Here is a 20,262-nt window from a genome sequence, read left to right as displayed (position 1 = left end):
ACACTCAAGAACGCGTGCGCACACACATGCACACACACGCACACACACGCATATGTTACAAATCAGTGTCAGTAATGAGTGTGTGAACATTGCAAAAAAGGTTATTTTTCAAAACATGTGCAGAACAAAGTGTTGCGCAGCAGTCACACCCTTCTTCGGGGCCTTACCTTGTGCTACTTCCTGTCTGTGAACCACTTGCTGTAGATTGACTTCCTGTTTTCGCCACAGTCTTCTGCAAACTGGAGAAGATGAGGGTGTTTAAAGATAATCAGTTACTGGCATGAAGTCAGACAGGACATGTATGGGGTTGAAGAGATTTCTCTCCTTCTCAACTCACATCACTAATCTTTCCCGCTCATGTAGATTCCTACTCTGCAATATCAGACGGATCCGCCCTTATCTATCGACACAGGCCACCCAGATACTGGTTCGGTCTCTAGTAATGTCACGACTGGATTACTGTAACTCCCTTTTAGCAGGTCTACCTCTGAATGCCATCCGGCCTCTAAAACGAATACAGAATGCAGCACCACGAGTGGTTTTCGACACCACCCCACTGTTACGTTCCCTCCACTGGCTTCCAGGAGCTGCCCGCATAAGATTCAAAATACTGATGCTGGCCTACAAAGCCAAACATGGGGCACAGCCCGTCCACCGCTGAAGGTACGAGGAAGACACTCATCAAGACTATTTTCTGTCTTGGCCCCTAGGTGGTGGAATGAACTTCAGAACATCACAGTCTCTGAGTAATTTCAAAGAGGAGACCTTCCTCTTTAGAGAAAATACTTATTCTAACTTGTAACTTTCTTATTGTCTGACTTATGAAAGAAAACTACAACAGAGTGCATAAAATGATTGTATTCATGGTTTGAGTCCTTGTGAACCAGAACTGATTACTTCATTGATGGTAACATGAAAGCACATGAAAGCAAATCTTCTAAATGCCGTAAACGTAAATAATCTCTTTTCACTTACAACTTCATCTATCAAAGGAGTAAATTTCTCATGTGAATGGTGTGGGAAGAAAGTTAGAAATATCCCTTTTGTCACTTACACTGCATCCCTTGCTCGCTCCCGCTGCTGCTGCTCCCTCTCTCTCTGCTGCCAGATGAACAGGGTGCCTGGCCTTTTTCTCTCCTCTCCTGGGCTGGAGGGAGTGAAAAGGTCACCCAAATCGCTGCTTTCTCTTCTCCTGCTTGGTGAAGAAAGTGAAGAGAGTGAGAAGCAGTCACATGACACCACAATGATGTTGTGAAAGCAGCAGTCATGCTGGAGGTTGGTTGCACGAGGCCTGTAATCTTGTGATGTAGAGGAACATACAAATAAGTTCTTGTTAAAATTCTCATTAAAAAAACAATTTCAAACAGGCCCACGGTCTCTTGCTACCACCCACAAATACACACACCGATGAAAGCCCTCAGTGGTTGACCTCTCACCTCGGTTACTGAGACACACTGGACAACTGACAAGGCTGCGGTGGAAAATGTACTCTGTTGACTTTTCCCATCCGTGTACACACATGCACACACACACACACACACACACACACACACACACACACACACACACACACATCCAAGAGTGACCATATACAGTTAAGGGATGAAGGAGTGAGCTAATGTGAGATAAAGCTTGATAAAAAAAGTTGTGTACACAGAGAAAAACCTGTCAGCACAAGAACAGACAAAACTGATTATAAATTCAGGAACCTCAGCAGAAAGGAAAGTTAGGAATAAAGGAAAAAAAAAAATAGAGATTTTTTTAATGCTACATAAGGCACTACTACTTACTAAGCCACATATTACCAGTCCCCACAACAATTTCATGTAAAGGGCAGAATTGCATACTTGTCAGTGTTTGTTGTGCATCTACTGAAATGTCCATGTGGGTTATATTATGTTGTGAAAACAAAAGAACAATGAACAACAAGAATATGCAAATATACCATTAAAAAAAGTTGAGAATTCATCAGTGGCGAAACTTTATAATACTTGTCATGATGTCTTACAATTAAATGGGAGGAATTGATTTCTCACTCTTAACACTGTTGTACCATATGGGATGAATGAGGACATCACTCTGATCTATAGTCAAGTACCCATAACTATTACTGCAGCATAAAGTCTGTTCCTATGTTTGGACTAACATATTCGTGCTGATAAGGCACGAATGAATGCCAATGAATGACAAATAATAAATGTACTAACCTGCTATCTGCTGGCTCTGGACTCAGGGAGGGTGAAATAGAATCACTCTTACTCTGTAGACGACAAACAGAAAGCTTTAAAGCTTCACGTTCATATGGAAAAAATACAGATCATCAAACCGCATTCTCAACCCCTAAATGGAGCAGTATTAGCATTACCCACTAACCCTGTATATGTGGTACCTTGTTTTTTCCCCCCGCTTCCTATTTCTATAGACATTTGGACATGTAAAGTTATCCTGCAGCTGGTTTGGATCACTGACTCTTCATTGTCTATAAAAAGTGAAGCCATTTTTACACGGCCATGTCACTTTTCTCATCTAAACCGCCTATCCACCTACAATATCATATTCAATATCCTTTCACTTTGCTGATACCCCACATTTTTGTTTGTTCTCCATAAATTCATTATTCTAATAAACTGTCTATTAGAATATTAGAGTATAGTATGGTGTGTTCTTCAACCTGTGCAGGCGATGTGGTGGGTGGAGATGCAGGCTGGGGCTCTGGCTGGAGTTTCTCCTCCTCTTCTCTTACACTGCTGTCAATGAAGTCCACCTGCTCCACTTCTCCATTTACTAACAGAGAGAGGAGGAGGAGGGGGGTTATTTCTAATAAAATGTGGAATGCAGCTATTTATGCCTGCATGTGTGCATAATATAAACATACTCCGGTTACACACTTTCTGTGTGTAATGCACACACCCTCTTATTTAATGGCTGAGGCCGCCATGTGTTTATGCTGTATACAGAAGTGTGTGTTGATATTTTTGAGTAGACCTTTTCACAGGAACCCAAAAGATCAAATAATTATAGAAACCAAATGAGTCACAACATTTTTGGTTCACGTTATGTGATTATGTATGGAGTTGAGCAGTTTAATGCCCCATTACTTCAGCTGTATTTGAGTTGTGTTAATAGAATGTGTTATATTTTTCTTGTCCTTCTGTAAATTTATATGTGTGTGTGTGTATGTGCTTTCTGCAGGTGTATGCTCATGTTTAGGTCTACCTCTCTCTTTGGTAGGTAACGTGTCTTTCTCTTCCTCTGGTAAGGTTCTTGTTTCACGTGAAATGTCAGCTAAACGCAGAGAGCGCTCAGAGAAGTCATCAGCAGACTGTGTACACAAGAAAAGTAACACAATGCCATTTCATCATGCTGTGTATCTGCTGTCATAGTTCATAAACACAAAGGCAACACACACACACACACACACACTTACTTCATTCCCCGACCACCTCTTGCTGCCACTGTCCACACTGTTAAAACCCGAGTCCAAGCCTCCATACTGGCCTGGGAACAGCTCCTGATCAGATAGGCTGTAGAGACACACGCAGAATAGAGAACATTACCACATGCATTCCCCCCAATTTAGCGGGACAACCGCTAAACAATTCAACTCAATGTTTAGAGTGATGGCTGCTCATGCACAATATTGGCAGAGCCATATGTAATAAAGGAACAATAGAAAATTGTTCTGTTTGTATTGTATTGTTTTTAAAAAAAACAAAAAAACAACCATTCTCCTCTCAGAACCGCCCTCTTTATCTATTTCTCTATTTTCCCATCCTTTCTTCTAACCCCCTGACCTTGAACTCTGTTTTCCCACTTGAACTTATCTTCTTTTCTTTCTCCCCCCTTTCCGGCAGACTCCATCTGTCCAGTAAACTAGGCTTTATCACTCTGGAGAGACTGTTGTTTTTTCTTTCCATTTCTTCATCCCCTCCCAGTCGTTCTATAAAGCATATCCTCTCTCAATTTTCATGGCATATATAAATGTTTGAGTCTTTTCTCTTTACAACATCTCTTCTTCCTCAATCTCCAGCTCTTTACTGCACCCCCAGCCTCCCCTCACTCCCTCACCAGCTGTTGAAGTGCGTGGGTCTCATTGCTCTGTGAAACTCCTCCTGGTTCTTCTTGCATGCCTCCATGTTGAGGAACTTGAAAATGTGGAATTTGCCCTTGGAGCAGATCTGCGCTGGCGGCGACTGCAGGGGGTTGTTGTCCAGGGTGATGGACTGCAGGTGGCGGAGGTGCCGGTAGCAGACAGGGATGTGGGATATGCGGTTACACGAGACATCCAGACGAACAAGCGGAAGTTCAGACAGCTCTGGGAAAGATGTTTAGAAGTTCCATCAACATTCAGAAATGCTGTTCACATTTTCATATAAACCACTGGAAAACAAAAAAGAACGAATTTTGAAAAGGTGTTTTCTTATTACATCACTGTTTTTGGTATGGTTTGGCATGTATGATTCTGATCAACACAAAACCCCAACTGCCCAAAGCAACTTGTTTATATGGAAATGCATTCCCTTAAAATCGTTTTTTTTTTTGTGAAAGCATGTCTTGCTTTCTCACATTCACAGCAATTGATTCAAGTAAAAATTGTATGTCTGAGTGCTTGATTTAATCTGAGAGAAGGACTTCAGAGAAATGTTCCGTTTAGTGATCTGATGCTTCTTTTATCTCATTTTCAAAGCATTTCTTTCACAAAGAAAATGCACGTCAGCTGCATTTACACACCCATGCCTACTTGGGTCGAAACACACAGAGAGCTATCTGATTACTCAACACTTATTTCAAGCTTCCTGTGTAAGCAGCGTATTGGTCTTAATCCTGAAACAGGATTGAAAAGCAGAGCAGTGACAAATACTCTAGATGTGATGACACAGGAGGGAAGCTGCACTCTAATAGCAGAGTGAACAGAGCTGTGTTAATTAAAGAGTATATGAAGGATGATCATCTACTTATATCGCTACAAAACAATGGGGCGTACAAAAACAGAAGCAGAAGGAAGTGAGAGTGATGACCATTTTTTTAGGGGAAGGGTTGGGGTGCATATCTGCTGGGGCTAATATAAAGACCTTATTTCTGAACAAGGATTGTTCAGCACTGGATGTCATTAATGAATTAGTGAATAATACTATACTATTAGTATGCAATATCAGTAGTATCACTGTATACCATAAAAACATATTCATATACAGTACAGGTCAAAAGTTTGAACACACCTTCTCATACAATGTGTTTTCTTTATTTTCATGACCATTTACATTGTCAGATTCTCACTGAAGGCGTCAAAACTATAAATGAACACGTGGAGTTATGTACTTAACAATATAAAACATGTTTTACATTCTAGTTTCTTCTAAATATCCGTCCTTTGCTCTGATTACTGCTTTGCACACTCTTGGCATTCTCTCGATGAGCTTCAAGACGTCGTCACCTGAAATGGTTTTTCAACAGTCTTGAAGGAGTTCCCAGAGGTGTTTAGCACTTGTTGGACCCTTTGCCTTCACTCTGCGGTCCAGCTCACCCCAAACCATCTCGATTGGGTTCAGGTCTGGTGACTGAAGGCCAGGTCTCCACTTTTTGTTAGGTACATAACTCCACATGTGTTCATTTATAGTCTTGATGCCTTCAGTGAGAATCTACCAATGTAAATGGTCATGAAAATAAAGAAAACACATTGAATGAGAAGGTGTGTCCAAACTTTTGGACTGTACTGTATGTAGGTTCAAAGCGGCTTCCATGATTTTAAAGTCCCTGCATCCAATGTCCTATCAAGTGCTCCAGTGGCCGCGGCCCTGATTAAGTATAAGCAGTCACGATTAATGAGTTTGTGAGGGAGTAAGTGCCCAGGGTCAGACCTTCTGGCAGCACGGTAAGACGGTTTCTCCGGAGGTTCAGGTCCCTCAGACCCTCCAACTGACCCAACTCTACAGGCAAACACTGCAGCTCATTACAGCTCACATCCTACAGAGAGACACAGCAAGTCTTTTTCAACTGGAAGTCACATAACAGCAAACAAGTGTATTCTGCTCATAGCGGTTATCCAGAAATGATAGATATGAAATGTTGTGCGTAATGTTTTCTACCTTGCAGAAAATATTTAGCCAGAAAAACAAGTTAGTGAGAAAGAGGAAGTTTAAAGGGGTAAAGAGCGAGAAAAAGAGAGAGGATGAAGAAGGGAGAGAGTTGTGCAAGCAGAATAACAAGAGCCTGTGTGCATGTGTATGTGAGTGAGTTTCCAGTGCACAAGAATGGGCTGTGTGGAGCATACCAGCTGGCGGAGGTGTGTGAGGGAGCATATGGAGGAGGGCAAGGAGGACAGTTTGTTGTTGCTGACAATGAGAATTCGCAGCAGCGGCAGTTCACACACTGACCCTGGTAGACTGGAAAGCTGGTTGCGGCTGCAGAAAGAAAAACACACACAATAAATGACATGACAAAGACTGTGACAAGTGTCATTGACATTGTGTCAGTGTTGAAGTGAGTAGTGAGTGTGTGTAGTTGCTTAGTTCTAAAATGTGTACATGAATAGCTTTATCAGAAGCAGACATAAAGTTATCAGTACAAAGCAGTACATCTCCCATAGATCAAGTGTAAACTGCACGACCTAAACATTTTTCATTTTTTACTCATTAGTGCAGAGTTTCTGCTCTCATGTACCTCACTATTTCAAACAAAGATCTAGAACGACAGAAGAACAACTAGGGGTGTTTAATAAACTTGAAGCTAACCCATACAGGGTACCCTCCTTTATGAAAACGACACTTATTCATGTCTGCAGAGCATTAGCTAGCTCATATGAGTCATATGACTTTTGCATTCAGACAATAGTAAAGTAGATTAAAAAAAAGGTTAATTATCTGGTGGTCTTTATGCTAAATGGTCACGTCAGGGTACTAAAATAACACAGTAAACAAGAAGATTGAACAAATGTCCATGTTGTCTCAAATAAAACTGAGGACTGTAAAAGAAATAGAAACGATCAATGCAGGCTTACAAAGGTTGGTGTTCATTGCAGAACTTGGTTGCCAACTGCCCACATCTAGTTGTTAGGGGGAACTGGAAAGTATTAAGATCTGAGTGTACCCGACGACGACAATGATGATGACGATGATGATGATGATGATGATGGCGCAGACCATGCAAGTGTGTGTGACACTGTGTGTGGGTTTGAGGGCTGGGGGTGTGGACACACCTGATGTTGAGGTAGCTGAGGACCTGCAGATGGCACAGGTTGGACGAGAGCGTTCGCACACAGTTGTGATACAGGCTGAGAGTCTCCAGGGAGATGAAGTGGCACAGCTCGTCTGGGAGCTCACACAGGCGGTTCTTCGACAAGTCTGAGAGGGAGAGACAAACAAATCACCATCAGAGCCGCATTCGTGACAGAAATACAGGTCAATCACAGCTGCTGCATTTCACCGGGTGGTAGTAGCCTAGTGGGTAACACACTCGCCTATGAACCAGAAGACCCAGGTTCAAATCCCACTTACTACCATTGTGTCCCAGAAGTTGCTCCAGGGGGGGGACTGTCCTTGTAACTACCGATTGTAAGTCGCTCTGGATAAGGGAGTCTAATAAATGCTGTAAATGTAAAATGTAAATGCATTATTTCATTGCAACTCATCACCAGGGACCAGGAAGAGACAATAATAAATGAATGGAGTCCAGATCATTGCTGTATTAACTGGCTTTGTGTTGATCTCTAACCTGTATCTCTCTATAGCAGGCATGTCCAAAGTCACCCATGTCTACGTCTAGACTATAGATCAGGACATGAAATACTGTTTATAGAGTTCATAAATGTATTTTTTTAACCATTGGACCAATTACTGTTATTTTGTCATCGTATTCACAAAGGTTCTGGTTCTCTTAACGTTTAATTCGTTTTTCATTCCTCTATCTATCCATCCAACCATACATACCAATGTATGCCTGTAACTTTACACCTGATAAATGTGTCTCCATGGTAGTGTACCAAATAGGTACTATTTGGGAGTTTCTAATAAACTGGCCAGTAGGCGTTTCACCATGTTTGGTGTATTCAGTTACTAAATAAAAAAAAAACCTCCAACAAAGCAGCTACCCTGACAAACTACCAATAATGGAAACAAGAGGGAATCAAGTCTAAATTTTCACATATTACAGCACTGCCGAAATATTATGATTCTGAAGGAAAATGGGTCTGGGTGGACCATTAAATATGAAAACTCTCCTAAGCCTTCCAAACACCCACACTCTTATAACACTTCTGCCAACGCACACTGGCACGTTTCTCCTGCCTTCCGCACCAGATTCCAGGAAAAGCGGCTGTGGTCTGTATTAAATTTCACATCGCTGACTGATCGCTGATAAAAATTCAGAAGAAGCCCCGAAGAGCACTCATTGTTCAGCACCACTTTTGTGTGTGTATCTCTGTGTATTCTGTGTAGCAAGAACACACACACCAACACAAACGTTCCATGAAATAACAAGACTGGAATATCCACTATCAGGCCAAAGTCCTTAATGGCCATTTCAGCACCCTAAATAGCACATTTTTGCCTTTTTTGTGTTTTTCCTGGTCTAAATATTGCCTTCTACCTTGCCAGCAGTTTTGTCCCCATTGGCTCATTCTTCCTGTCGCTCGCTCTCTGGGTCGTTCTCTAGGTCATGGAGTATTTCTGGATGAGTGGCTGTGGATGACTGATTACAGGCCTTCTACTACGGTGTACAGTCAGCACGGACAGGGAGAGAACCACGGTCATTACCGGGGATAAATCAGACACAGAGAGAGTAACAAAAAAAAGAGAACGATAGGGACAGAGCAAGAATATATCTACCAGTCATGTCTCATGTCCGTATCAGCCAATAGGTCGAGCATTTTGGGTTCTGTTTGGCCAGGGAGAGGTAAAGATACGGCTTAACAGGAAAATATTAAAAGGGTAAAGACTATTAAAATCACAAGCAGACTACATTTGGACACTGCATACACACTGAGTGAGTGAGTGAGTGAGTGAGTGAATGTGTGTATTAATGAGTGGGAGAGGAAGGGAGGAAGTGGATGAGCACAGTAGAACAAAGCTGGCGTTCTATTGTGATTCAGGGAGACCGTGAACAAAAGGGTGCACTGAAGGGTGTGTATATTATCAATGCGTAATGTATTTTTAACACGAACACTCTGAATGTTTGCATATTTGAATTACTTCCCACTGGAAGTGTGTGTGTGTGTGTGTGTGTGTGTGTGTGTGTGTGTGTGTGTGTGTGTGTGTGTATACAGTGCCTCTCGTACTGTGGATCTGAATGTGTGTCTTCTACGCTTCCCCTCCCCTCTCCCTCTTACAAAACCATGCATCTCCTCTCCCTCCAATATCGCCCTGCACACATCTTTCAGTTGGCAGTTTGATTTGGACAGGAAGCTCTTCTGGCCAAGATCTGCAGCCAGCACTGTGGCCAAAACCACCACATAAGCCACACAGTCTTCACCAAAAAGAAAAGTAAAAAGATTTCCCTCCCCTACTAAACCAATCCTGCTCGAACATCCAAGTGTCCCTGTGTGCTACTATGTTGATGCTGAGTGACTGTGATCATAATGATGGGACTGTGCTTTACTGCCCTGACAAGACAGCAGGCAGCTGGCACATGACATCACACACACATTCAGCATTGAGAAATCCATGACTGCTGGGAAAGCTTAGTCTTAAACTTGCTTTCTGTTCCTCAGAGATATTACCTAGATTACAAAAAACAGGTGTGGTGCTTTCCTACTGGTTTTAATGTAGTTGGTGTAAGTTACAAAGAAAGACTCCACCCCGGGCCAATATTCCCCCTGCCAAGATCTTTTCAAATCATGACCCATGGTGAATAGACTAACAAAGCTCCTGGCAGGAAAGTCTGGCTGGAACCACTTGCTCAGATGCACCATGGTCCGCTACATACACAGTGCCCTCCAACAGTGAGAGAGGATCCTCAGGGGACCTTCAAAACCCAACTCCACCCCCACACCAACAAGCTGAAGGTGCAGAAAAAGGTAGGAAGAGAGCAGAGCAAACAAAAGTGCAGATTCCACCCCCTGAATCTGTAATTCTTCCTGTCGCTTGCTCTACGGGTCATTCTGTAGGTCATAGAGTTTTAAGGACTGATCATAAATATGCTGGTGACCCAAAGCATTGTGCAAGGCTCTGTTTTTGGTCCATAAAAATCTGCTTTCCTCTCGTTTTTTCACCGTCCGGAGTTCTGCACAAATCGATCAAGGTCTGTACGGCAAGCCCAGACCCCTCCATACATTCCCTGTAGGCCATTTTTCCCAGCAGGACTTATAGAATTATATTAGACCACTAGACTTTTCTGTTTTTAATACCCTCGCATTAGGCAGGAGGTAATGGAACCAAACCCATACTGAGTTTAATAGACATAATTTTCAATATGAGAACATTCTGAAGATGATTTAATTAAACCCTAAAAAGGGTTCACAGCCATGATCATATTTTGCTGATATCCTACATAATCTAATGGATCATGGAACTATTTAGACAACATAATTTACAACACTGAGCATGTACGCTGGAATAATACCCTGATACAAACTTGAACAACAATGCACAAAGATGGCAGTCAATCAACAATATCATATAAAAACTGGCCAGCTTTTATAGGCCATAAATATGATTCACAGTGATGAACTGTTCTCACCAGGACTAAAACCACATGATTGTAAAAGAAACTGAATGGCATTAATAGTGCAAATAAAAATGTGCTAGAAGTTGCACAATGCAAAAGGGTCAAATGTCTGATTTTATGATGCATTTCTGATGAATAATAAGATTTGATCAGAAACCTGTAGTCACACAGTTATTATGCTATTTCTGCCATAATGGTCAATATTAATCCTTCACCAAATTGAAGTAATGAAAGCTCCTCAAGAGGCTCTTAAGGTAAGAGCTAAAACAATGAACCCATTTCACTTTCTTTCTCCTCTCAAAAACTGAATAATTCATTAGACCAATTTCCTGTTTTTAATGGGTGCAATTACTGGAGGCCTAGTGGCTAAAGAAACGGACCCGTTATCGGAATGTGCCACTGAGCAATGTACCGTCCCCACACACTGCTCCTCGGGTGACTGTCATGGCTGCCCACTGAAGACAAATTTTGTTGTGTGCACTGTGTGCTGTGCTGCAGTGTTTCACAATGACAATCACTCTGCTTTCACTTGTCGCTGTGTCAATGACTGCAGACGTATGTTACATTATGGTGCCACAGAATAAATAAAACAACATCCAACTCGTAGCCCAAACCATTAAAACCAGCCTTACAAATACTGCCTGCCATGTCCCAAAACAAGACAACCATTAAGAAGATCCAGGTGGACATGACAATAAGACACATTTAGAAACATAAATGATAAACAGACATAACTGCTGGGTCATTACAGGAAAGGCGGGTTGATTATTGGTATGTGCAGTGCATAGTTGTCTTCATTGTCTTAGTTATGTCCATACTCATTTTAGCCTAATCAAGTTTCAGTCGACTAAAGGTCTGTGCATATTTAAGTCTAGTTTAAGTCAACAAGAACTGATGACATTTTTAGTCTAGTTGTAAATGTAAATTGTGTTTTGCTCTCTTTTTTTTTTAGTAATGCAATTCTAGTTAACCCAGTCAGTATAGTACAAGCACCTGGTAGAACAGACAAAAGCAACTTTCTCTTTTAGTCAAACCAATAATTAAAACAATGTTATCTTATTATTGTATTATTGTTAGACTGAAGGATACTCTACATCCATTCCAGACACAGAATACACATTGCTGAATACATGATTTGTTCAATGCTTGTCGACCACACATTCTGTGGTTTTTTCCACTTCATTGTAAAGAAAATGCCTCCAAAAAACGTTTTTCTCCCTGCCATCTGTTCACCAATCAGAAATATCCTGAAATCGAATTAACGCCACGATTGTGTATTGCAAAAGTGGCGTCATCAGTGCGACTGGATGTATTAACTGGTGCGACTGGATCTTATCTCAAAAGCTTAGTTGACAAAGATATTTCGTCATAAATTTTGTTGACCAAATCAGCACTAGTGCGGTGCTGATCTGTTATGGAGATACACCAACAGCAGCCAAACAAAAGAGCCGGAGCGAAGGGAGAGGGTATCCTGAGGGGAGAAAATTTCCATTTTAATACAGCCTCAGGGGCAATAGTAAAAGCTTCTGAAAGCAGGTGTACTGATCTGGGATCTGTACCCCTCCACCATTCCAGATCTGTCAGTCTGAGCCAAAATAAACTGATCTCTGGAGAAACTCATTTTCCTCTCAGACGCTTCTGTCCTCTCACAACAGATGCACAGAGTCCACTTGCTCTACCACAGCAACGGGCCTAAAGATTCACAAGGACAGAGGTAGAATGAGTGTGTGTGTGTGTGTGTGTGTGTGTGAAATTGAAGAGGTCAAGAAGACAGGAGTTATAATTATAATTAGACTACTGACAAGATACAATGCACCAATTGTAAAGATTAGGTGGAGTAGCTTCATTTCACTCTGGGGAGGGGAAAAAAAAGAGAGAGAAGAAAACATTATTTGATGCAAAATGTGGCTAATAAAGTGATCACTAATATTATCAAAAGAATGTGCGTCTATCTAGAAGCAAATTCAGTGGTGAAATATACAGACACGAATTCCAAAGGATCTTCAGCTCTTGAACTGGCAGCAACATGAATGTGCTTACAGATATGTTGCCAAATCCTAACACAGTCTAAACTCATATGTTCCAACCTCATTCACCAGCAGGGTCACATTTACTACCATTTATTCACCCAACTGACAGCAACAACAAAAAAAAATAATAATAATAAAAAAAAAGATAGAATATGTATGGAGAGGAAAGTTTTCCTCCCGGTGTTAGAGAGGGAGGAAGAAAAGGATGACGGCCTGCTAATCCCAGCTGCGTCTCTCCTCCCCCTCTCTTTCTCAGGGAACAAGATTAGACAGAGGTGATTAGCCTGCAGGCTCAGGGTGACACTCACACACACACACACACACACACACACACACACACACACACCAGCACTTTCAGTCAAGAAGATGAAGTGAGTGCAAGGCCCTGAGCAGTAGGGCTGAAGTGAGAATGAGTAACAGCTCCCAAGAAACTACAAACATGAACAAAGATCTGAAAAGAGAGGGAAAGAAAGAGGGGGAGGAGGAAGGCCAGGGGAGAACAATACACGGGGCAGCGTGATTCAACAAACCTTCATTCCGTCTCTCCCTCTCCTGAAGGTGCCAGCCTGAGAGATCAAGGGAGGAGGAGGAGGAGGAGGAGGAATGATACGGACTTTATCACAACACCTCATCCAGCTGCAGTTTGTGTTACAGCCCTTGGCTCAGCCAACACCACTGAATGGTTCTCTGCTCGCACACAAACCAGCTACCTTCAGAAAGCGCATCTCCATAAAGTTCTTAAAGGGCACAACTAACTAGGCTTAGTTCCCAGGATAGATTAACCATGAGGGTTTTGGGTTCGCCAGAAGCTCTCCTACCAAAGGGGGTTATTCTGATCACTACTTCATTAGATACAGATGACTTAAGTCATTTAATGAATGTGGTAATATGTAACGGATAGCGTGGGCTGAGGCTCATGCCCTAAAATGCCATATCAGCAGTCACAATATTCAATATACACCTCATGAAGTTTTTTGTTCATTTCAACAATTTGCGACACATTTAGCTCAATCTGAACCCCTGTCAAGTTGGCAATTCAAATGCTAAACCGCAACGGTGCCAGTGAGCAAGGTTCCATCCCCCACACACTGCTCCCCTGGCCGCCGGTCATGGCTGCCCACAGGGGACACATTTTGTTGTGTGCACCATGTGCTGTGCTGCAGTGTTTCACAATAACTTCACTTTCACCTTTCTGCACTGCTGACATACTGGAATGATGCTACAGAGAAGCCCCTGCTCCCAAACGTACTGTCCTAAAGGACATATTCATCAAAATGGCAGTCATCTATGTCATTGATGTCACCAAATTCCAATGATTAACAGCTAAATGTTAATAAGCAGCCAGGCTTTCCCTGTAAACAGTATATACAGGTTTAACAGTTAAATAAAAACACAAGGTTTGTGACAGTTTCACATGTGGCTTTAGTTTTAAATGGTAAATTAGCTCTAGGAATAAACCCTTAGAATGTCTTCATGCCTTCAGCGCATGTAAAATGGGCCACGCTGGGATTCCCTGTTTACCTACTTTGTATAAACTGTTGCCGATGACAACGGAGAGTCCCCTGAAATAATTGGTGGAAGATTCACAGAACAGGATGTAGCACTGTTACTTCCTGTTTCAGGCAAGTGTCCGAATGGCCGCAGAAGCAGCCTGTGAGCGCGTCTGATACCATCTGAAACATAACACTGGATCTGGAGCAGAACGGTCAGCTTTTGAAGCCTGCTGATAGCATTAGGAGGTCAAGCTGGAGGACTAAGAAAATCTAAACACTGTGGAGCCTCCAGCTACCTCTCTTTCACATGCATTGTGGGCCACAGTGTGCCCAGACCATTAGAGCTTTAGCTGAGGGATGAAGGAACGTGCAGAATGTTCTACCCAGATACGCCACTCACAATTTATGCTTAATGTACATACAGTCATGGCAAAATGTTTTGAGTGACAACTGCTGGTTTTTTCAAGGCTGGCTGGTTCAGTGTTTTTAGATCCTTTCAGCTGTTTCTCTAGTGTATTGAAGAGTAAATCACAAGGATTTTTATTGACAATTACATCAAGTTTATGCAAAGAGTCAATATTTGCATTCCGACTGATTGCAACTCATTTCATCATAATCAGTGCTTGGAGTTTGTCAGAATTTGTTTGTCCATCCGCCTCTTGAGGATTGACAACAAGTTCTCTATTAAGGTCTGATGAATTTCCTGGACATGGACCCAAAATGTCAATGTTTTGTTCCCCGAGCCACCTAGTTATCACTTTGGCCTTACTCCACAGTGCTGGAAAAGACATCCAAAACTCACACCTCCCTGCTGCCATTCCTGAGCAAGCTCTGCACTGGTGGCACCCTGATCTCAAGAAATCACCCTCCTTTTACAGCATCCAGTCAGCTATTCCATTTAACGAGATAATCACTGAAATGATCTCAGCAGGCCCTTCTGTGGAAGGGCTGAAATGCAGTGGAAATGTGGGATTAAGTTAATTTTCACAATGAATTTGCAAAAAACTTGCACAATGAAAAATGTGATGGGTTTTTTAGTTACCGTTGCTAAGCAACATCATTCAGAGATCAGTTATGTAGGCCCAACACACCACATTAAGGCATTGGTATCGTTACTGTGATTAACACTTTTCTGCTGGTCACAATTAGGCCATTTGCTAGTTTGACCATTACAGTCAACAATTTAATAAAAACTGTCAGTGCATGTAAATATCCATGTAAATACTACTTTGCACTTTTAATGCAACTCTTATTTAGACATTCCTGCAGAAGTGTGGCAAACCACACCCACAAATGCATGGTATCATTATGAATGGTTCAAAGCGTCAAACAAGGAAATGCTTTAAATTGCACCATGAAAAATAGCGGCATCAAAACATACTGCATCAACACAATGAATGTATTGGGAATGAAAAACTTTTTTTTAAAATACATTGAAAAATCAAAGCCATAATCTACATTCACTGCTGCCTTGCCGAAACAGGAAGTGTGCTTTTTGCACAATATGGTAAAGGGGCGAAAGGGAAACAAACAATACTTTTTACGCAGTTTATATAAAGAAATTAACATTCTGAATCATAATATGTCTGTAATGCATTCTGTTTTCAATCGTGACTTATTAAAGTTGAGTGCATCACCCTACTATCAGCCCTGGTTGTGTTAAGTGACGTGTGTGAGAGCATGAGGAAAGGGACTGGCCACTATGCAAACTCAACCAGCTGCCATGCAAACAGGAGGCAAAAGGCACAGGTGAACAGAGCTCAGCCGCATCTCTGCTAGCCACAAATCTCTCTCTCACCTCTGTTTTCTTAACGCTCTCTCTGCACAGAGTGATCTTTACCCTATTTAAGACTCTTGCTTTAAAAAAGCGATGGAAATCATGACAAACTCATTTTCAACTTGGTCTTAACCCAAATCCAAACGATTCAACTTTCCCGAGAGGCTAAATGTATCATTGTCTGTTCATCATCTTTCTTTTCTTATGGATCATTCTTCATGAACAGAAAAAAAACAAAAACATTCTATATGTGTGGCTTACATGGAGGCTGAAGTATGAAGAACGTGACTGTGTGAAAACATCCTGAGACCCAGTAGAAGTAATCATCCTCATCACTGCTGTGTGTGTGTGTGGGTGTGTGGGTGTGTGTGTGGGTGTGTACAGGTGTGTGCGATGCCGCCCTCGCTCTCTGCATAAGGAGACCAGATGTGTGTCCAAAAGTCCATTGCAGTTAATAACAATAAGAGGCCAAAGAAGGCCAAACCACACTCAAAAAGAAACAGGTCCACATTTTAACAAAATGGCAAAAACAAAACATGAATTAGTCAGTGTGCCAAAGGTGAAAGGAGCTGAACGATATCTTTTTGGCAACATTTTAGTGAATTTCATCAACTCTGACCAACAAGAGTTTGCCTATAAGGTCAGCAGGGCTGCTTTTCTTCTTCCTAGAAAGCTGTGCTGTCAGTCATGGCTGCCCACTGCTCATTAATGGTGATGGGTTAAATGCAAAGGGAACATTTCGTTGTGTGCACCGTGTGCTGTGCGTCACAATGACAAAAACAATCACTTGCACTTTTAAAAAGCATCCAATTAGTCTGGCTAGTCTGGCTACTGTTACCATTGTCTGAATACTACACTACATCAGTTGGTAACATATTCACATTTTGAATGCCATTCTACACAAATTGTAAGACTTAATTTCCTATGACAAAAACATTAAGGAAAACATGCTAATTAAAATGACTGGAATTCATTGAGATGCTATACACCACACTGCATCATAATGACTATCATATCTTAACAGAAATTAAGGTCTAAAGTTCATAATTGTTTGATTTCAATGAATTGTAAAACTATTGGATGGTGGTGGCCAGTATTTCCACCCAAAATAATATTGAGCTGAGCAATACCGAGTGGGGCAGTAGTGGCCTAGCGGTTAAGGAAGCGGCCCTGTAATCAGAAGGTTGCCGGATCGAATCCCGATCCGCCAAGGTGCCACTGTGTGCACCATGTGCTGTGCTGCTGTGTATCACAAGTGACAATCACTTCACTTCACCAACAAAGCCTTGACCCATAGAGACATGGACCCCAACAGACTTGTGAAGGGATGCTGTGGTATCTGAAGTGGTATCTGAAGTGGCAAGTGGTCCAGATTCAGCACTGACAGCCTCTTCGACATCGCTGATCAAGCATTTCCATTGAGTTGGTGTGTGTGCGAAAGTCCCGCCACGAATTATACACAATGGATTCACAGTGGATTCAGTCATTCTGTTCGTTACCCGCATCGCGGAAATCATAGGGCCCTACAGATGCTCGATGGGGCTGAGATCTGGAGCATCTTGGAGTCAACGCCTAATATCCCTCCACCAGATAATAGATGATATTCCCTGTTTATAATGTTGTGGCTTGTCAGTGTGTTTCCATATGGAGTGGGTCTCAGTGTTTGCCTGGTGTGATGGTTCTGCACACTCCTTTGCACCTCCTCCACCCTAATCATTCCCACCCAGCACAACCAAGCGAACAGCTGAACTAAATCTTGACTCCACCCCACACTTGCCTTGTCCCTACCCCGATCTCCTCTGATGTGGAGAGAGTCACTGAATGAAAACCATCAGGCCGCACCAGTGTCAACACCACGAGAGGAACAGCTTTCAGTTACGTAACAGCCCTGCAGATCATGGATCCCTCTCACACACACACAACAGGACCAGCTCATTATAGAGCCTTCATGACGGAGGGCGTTTGGACCAGGACCTCCAGAGACGCTTGTGAGGGCGCAGCCCTGGAGAGAGACAGTCATCAACTGAGACAGAAGAGGCCATTACACAGATTAATACCAACTGGCTTTAAAAGCATCGTGGCCAGTGGCACTACAGCAGAAAGCCTCAAAAACTAGATCAACATCATCACCGTCCCCCTGCTCCTCGGAGACACAGATGGCCTCAGCTCCTGCAGAATGTCACTCTCTGCCAACTCATCTGTCTTGTGGAAAGACCAGGCCTCTTGTGTGACTGACACTGGGCAATTTGCTTTGTCTGTCATGCTGTGTGTGTGTGTGTGTGTGTGTGTGTGTGTTGCTGGCCTGCTGCAGTGAGTGAGGAGCGAGTCAGCAACAGTCCTCAGAGGTTACAATGCATCACAGGGGAGTTGCGGCTCGGCGAGGCACTGCTGATTTATACTGGACCGACGATGAACCCCCCCCCCATCCCTCCTCTGCTCTCACTCGCTCTCTTTCTCCCATGGGACTGTAAGGGATTCTCCGCGCCATCTGTTGTACTGTGAGACACAACAGGCCAACACGCTACAGCACACGAGAGCGCGAGCGAGCGAGAGAGCGAGAGAGAGAGGGGGGGGAAGCAGAAGTTCAAGAACAACCCACATCCGTAGTGTGGCAGAAACGCAACGGCAAGGGGAAGCACAGGGAACACTGCGCAACAGCTGGCTTTAGAACAGGAACACACACACACACACACACACACACACACAGGATGTCACAGAACAGACACAGGCAGACGGTGAGCACGCGCAGGGCGCTGCTTAGCCGGTGGCTCCCGTCAGATTTACACAACAGCGTGGCGAGCAGCAGAAGTTAAGTTGGAGGAGATTAATCAGGCCGCGAGGCCGGAGGCGGGCGAGTGAGTCTCACAACAGGCGTCCCAGTCTCACCGAAAACTTCGCTACCGTGCTGTAAACTGCTACCAGGCCATTTAGAGTTCATGATGGATAAAGTAAATAAATGACTAGACAGACTTGACCCAAACATCTAACCCTTACAGTTTAGTCCAACACATGGCCAGTAGTAGATTATTTGCTGATTAAAATGAGTTTCTGTATTTTTTTTTCTTAATACCACTGGGCTTATTGGGACCATTAGGAATTACTTTCTGAACAAGGGAGTCTGGGAAAATTAAAACAGGTTAAGTCAGTGTGAGAGTGGGTGGGGTTCAGGTTGAAAGCAAAACTACAAGCTCTGTGTTGTGACTGCCACTTTTATTTCCTGTTCATTGACTGTGGTGACAGTGGGCCAGGGTTGCTGTGGTGACGGAGCGAGCTACCAGGAAGTCAGCCTGATAAGCTCCAGAGAACCAAATCAGCCGAGATTTCCCATTAAAGACATAACTTAAAACAGAGCATTTTATAGTTCTGTGGAACATCCTCATAAACATGCACACACACGCACACACACACACACACACACACACACACAGTCTAAGCTGAAGGAAAAGCCTCTAAAGGGTACATCTGAGAGCGAGTCAGACCACTTATCCAAGGAATAAGGCTTCCAACAGCTTCAGCGCAGACCAATGAATAAATATTTATTACAAACCACTGATTAGATCTGTAGCCAGTAAAAGCTTCGATTCTTGGTATCCATGAAGTGAAATGTGATGTCCCGGGCTGAAAAGGCTGGCAAATTTGAAATCTTATGCATGCCCACCGAATGGGCAAAAAATATTCACGGCCAGCATAGTTAGCAATCACAGATTTAAAATGCCATCTTGACACACGTTCCGGAACAATCTGAACACAATCGGCGTTTTTGACGGCTAAACCTGATCAGACATGGCAGATTTGCCTTTCTGCTTCTCCACACTTGATTATATTGCTGGCCAGTTTCGTGTGCCGTATCAACAGATTCGGCACCCGGAGGAGAAGTGCAGAACTTAACAAGGCACATGAAAATTGAGCAAGAGAATGAGGCAGTGAGTGAGCACACTGACAAAGTAGGAGGGAGGGCAGCACGACACAGAGAGAGAGGGGGGGGGACGGGGACGGAGGTGGGAGTTAGGGAATGACTCAGACAATGGATGGGAGGGGGTTTTATAAGACCAAAATTCCAGCTAGAATGGGAGACCCCCCGTTTTCGGGAATGCAACGTCAAAGGGAGTGGCGACAGAAGCCCTGGCGTTTCATCGAAAGCTCTTCCCTACCCCCCTACAGTCTTGCTCAACACACACACACACACACACACACACACACTATCATTTTATATCTCAGCTGCTCAGGGGCTTAGTTGTGGTATGGACACCCCCCATCAGCCCCTCTCCTTCTTCCTTTTCTCTCTCAACAAGAAGCTGTTGTC

General features: G+C 43.0%; 1 protein-coding gene across 3 annotated transcripts in view; it reads right to left on the bottom strand.

Moving 5' to 3' along the window:
- The window catches only part of lrch4 (leucine-rich repeats and calponin homology (CH) domain containing 4), a 28,552-nt gene that overhangs the window by 5,310 nt on the left and 2,980 nt on the right, over nt 1-20,262 (bottom strand). For 2 of the 3 annotated variants that reach the window (XM_028993676.1, XM_028993660.1), the window contains exons 2-11: nt 7,196-7,340; nt 6,272-6,401; nt 5,859-5,964; nt 4,069-4,315; nt 3,428-3,524; nt 3,217-3,322; nt 2,672-2,784; nt 2,208-2,260; nt 1,055-1,195; nt 168-239 (exon numbers count right to left, since the gene is read on the bottom strand). In XM_028993676.1, coding sequence (XP_028849509.1) covers nt 168-239; nt 1,055-1,195; nt 2,208-2,260; nt 2,672-2,784; nt 3,217-3,322; nt 3,428-3,524; nt 4,069-4,315; nt 5,859-5,964; nt 6,272-6,401; nt 7,196-7,340 — 1,210 coding nt within the window. The remainder of the gene's footprint in view (nt 1-167; nt 240-1,054; nt 1,196-2,207; nt 2,261-2,671; nt 2,785-3,216; nt 3,323-3,427; nt 3,525-4,068; nt 4,316-5,858; nt 5,965-6,271; nt 6,402-7,195; nt 7,341-20,262) is intronic. The other variant, XM_028993670.1, reaches the window with a different exon arrangement.

This window comes from Denticeps clupeoides, chromosome 1 (genome assembly GCF_900700375.1).
Source record: "Denticeps clupeoides chromosome 1, fDenClu1.1, whole genome shotgun sequence".
NCBI classification, from domain to species: domain Eukaryota; kingdom Metazoa; phylum Chordata; class Actinopteri; order Clupeiformes; family Denticipitidae; genus Denticeps; species Denticeps clupeoides.
This window is presented reverse-complemented; position numbering and strand designations above follow the sequence as displayed.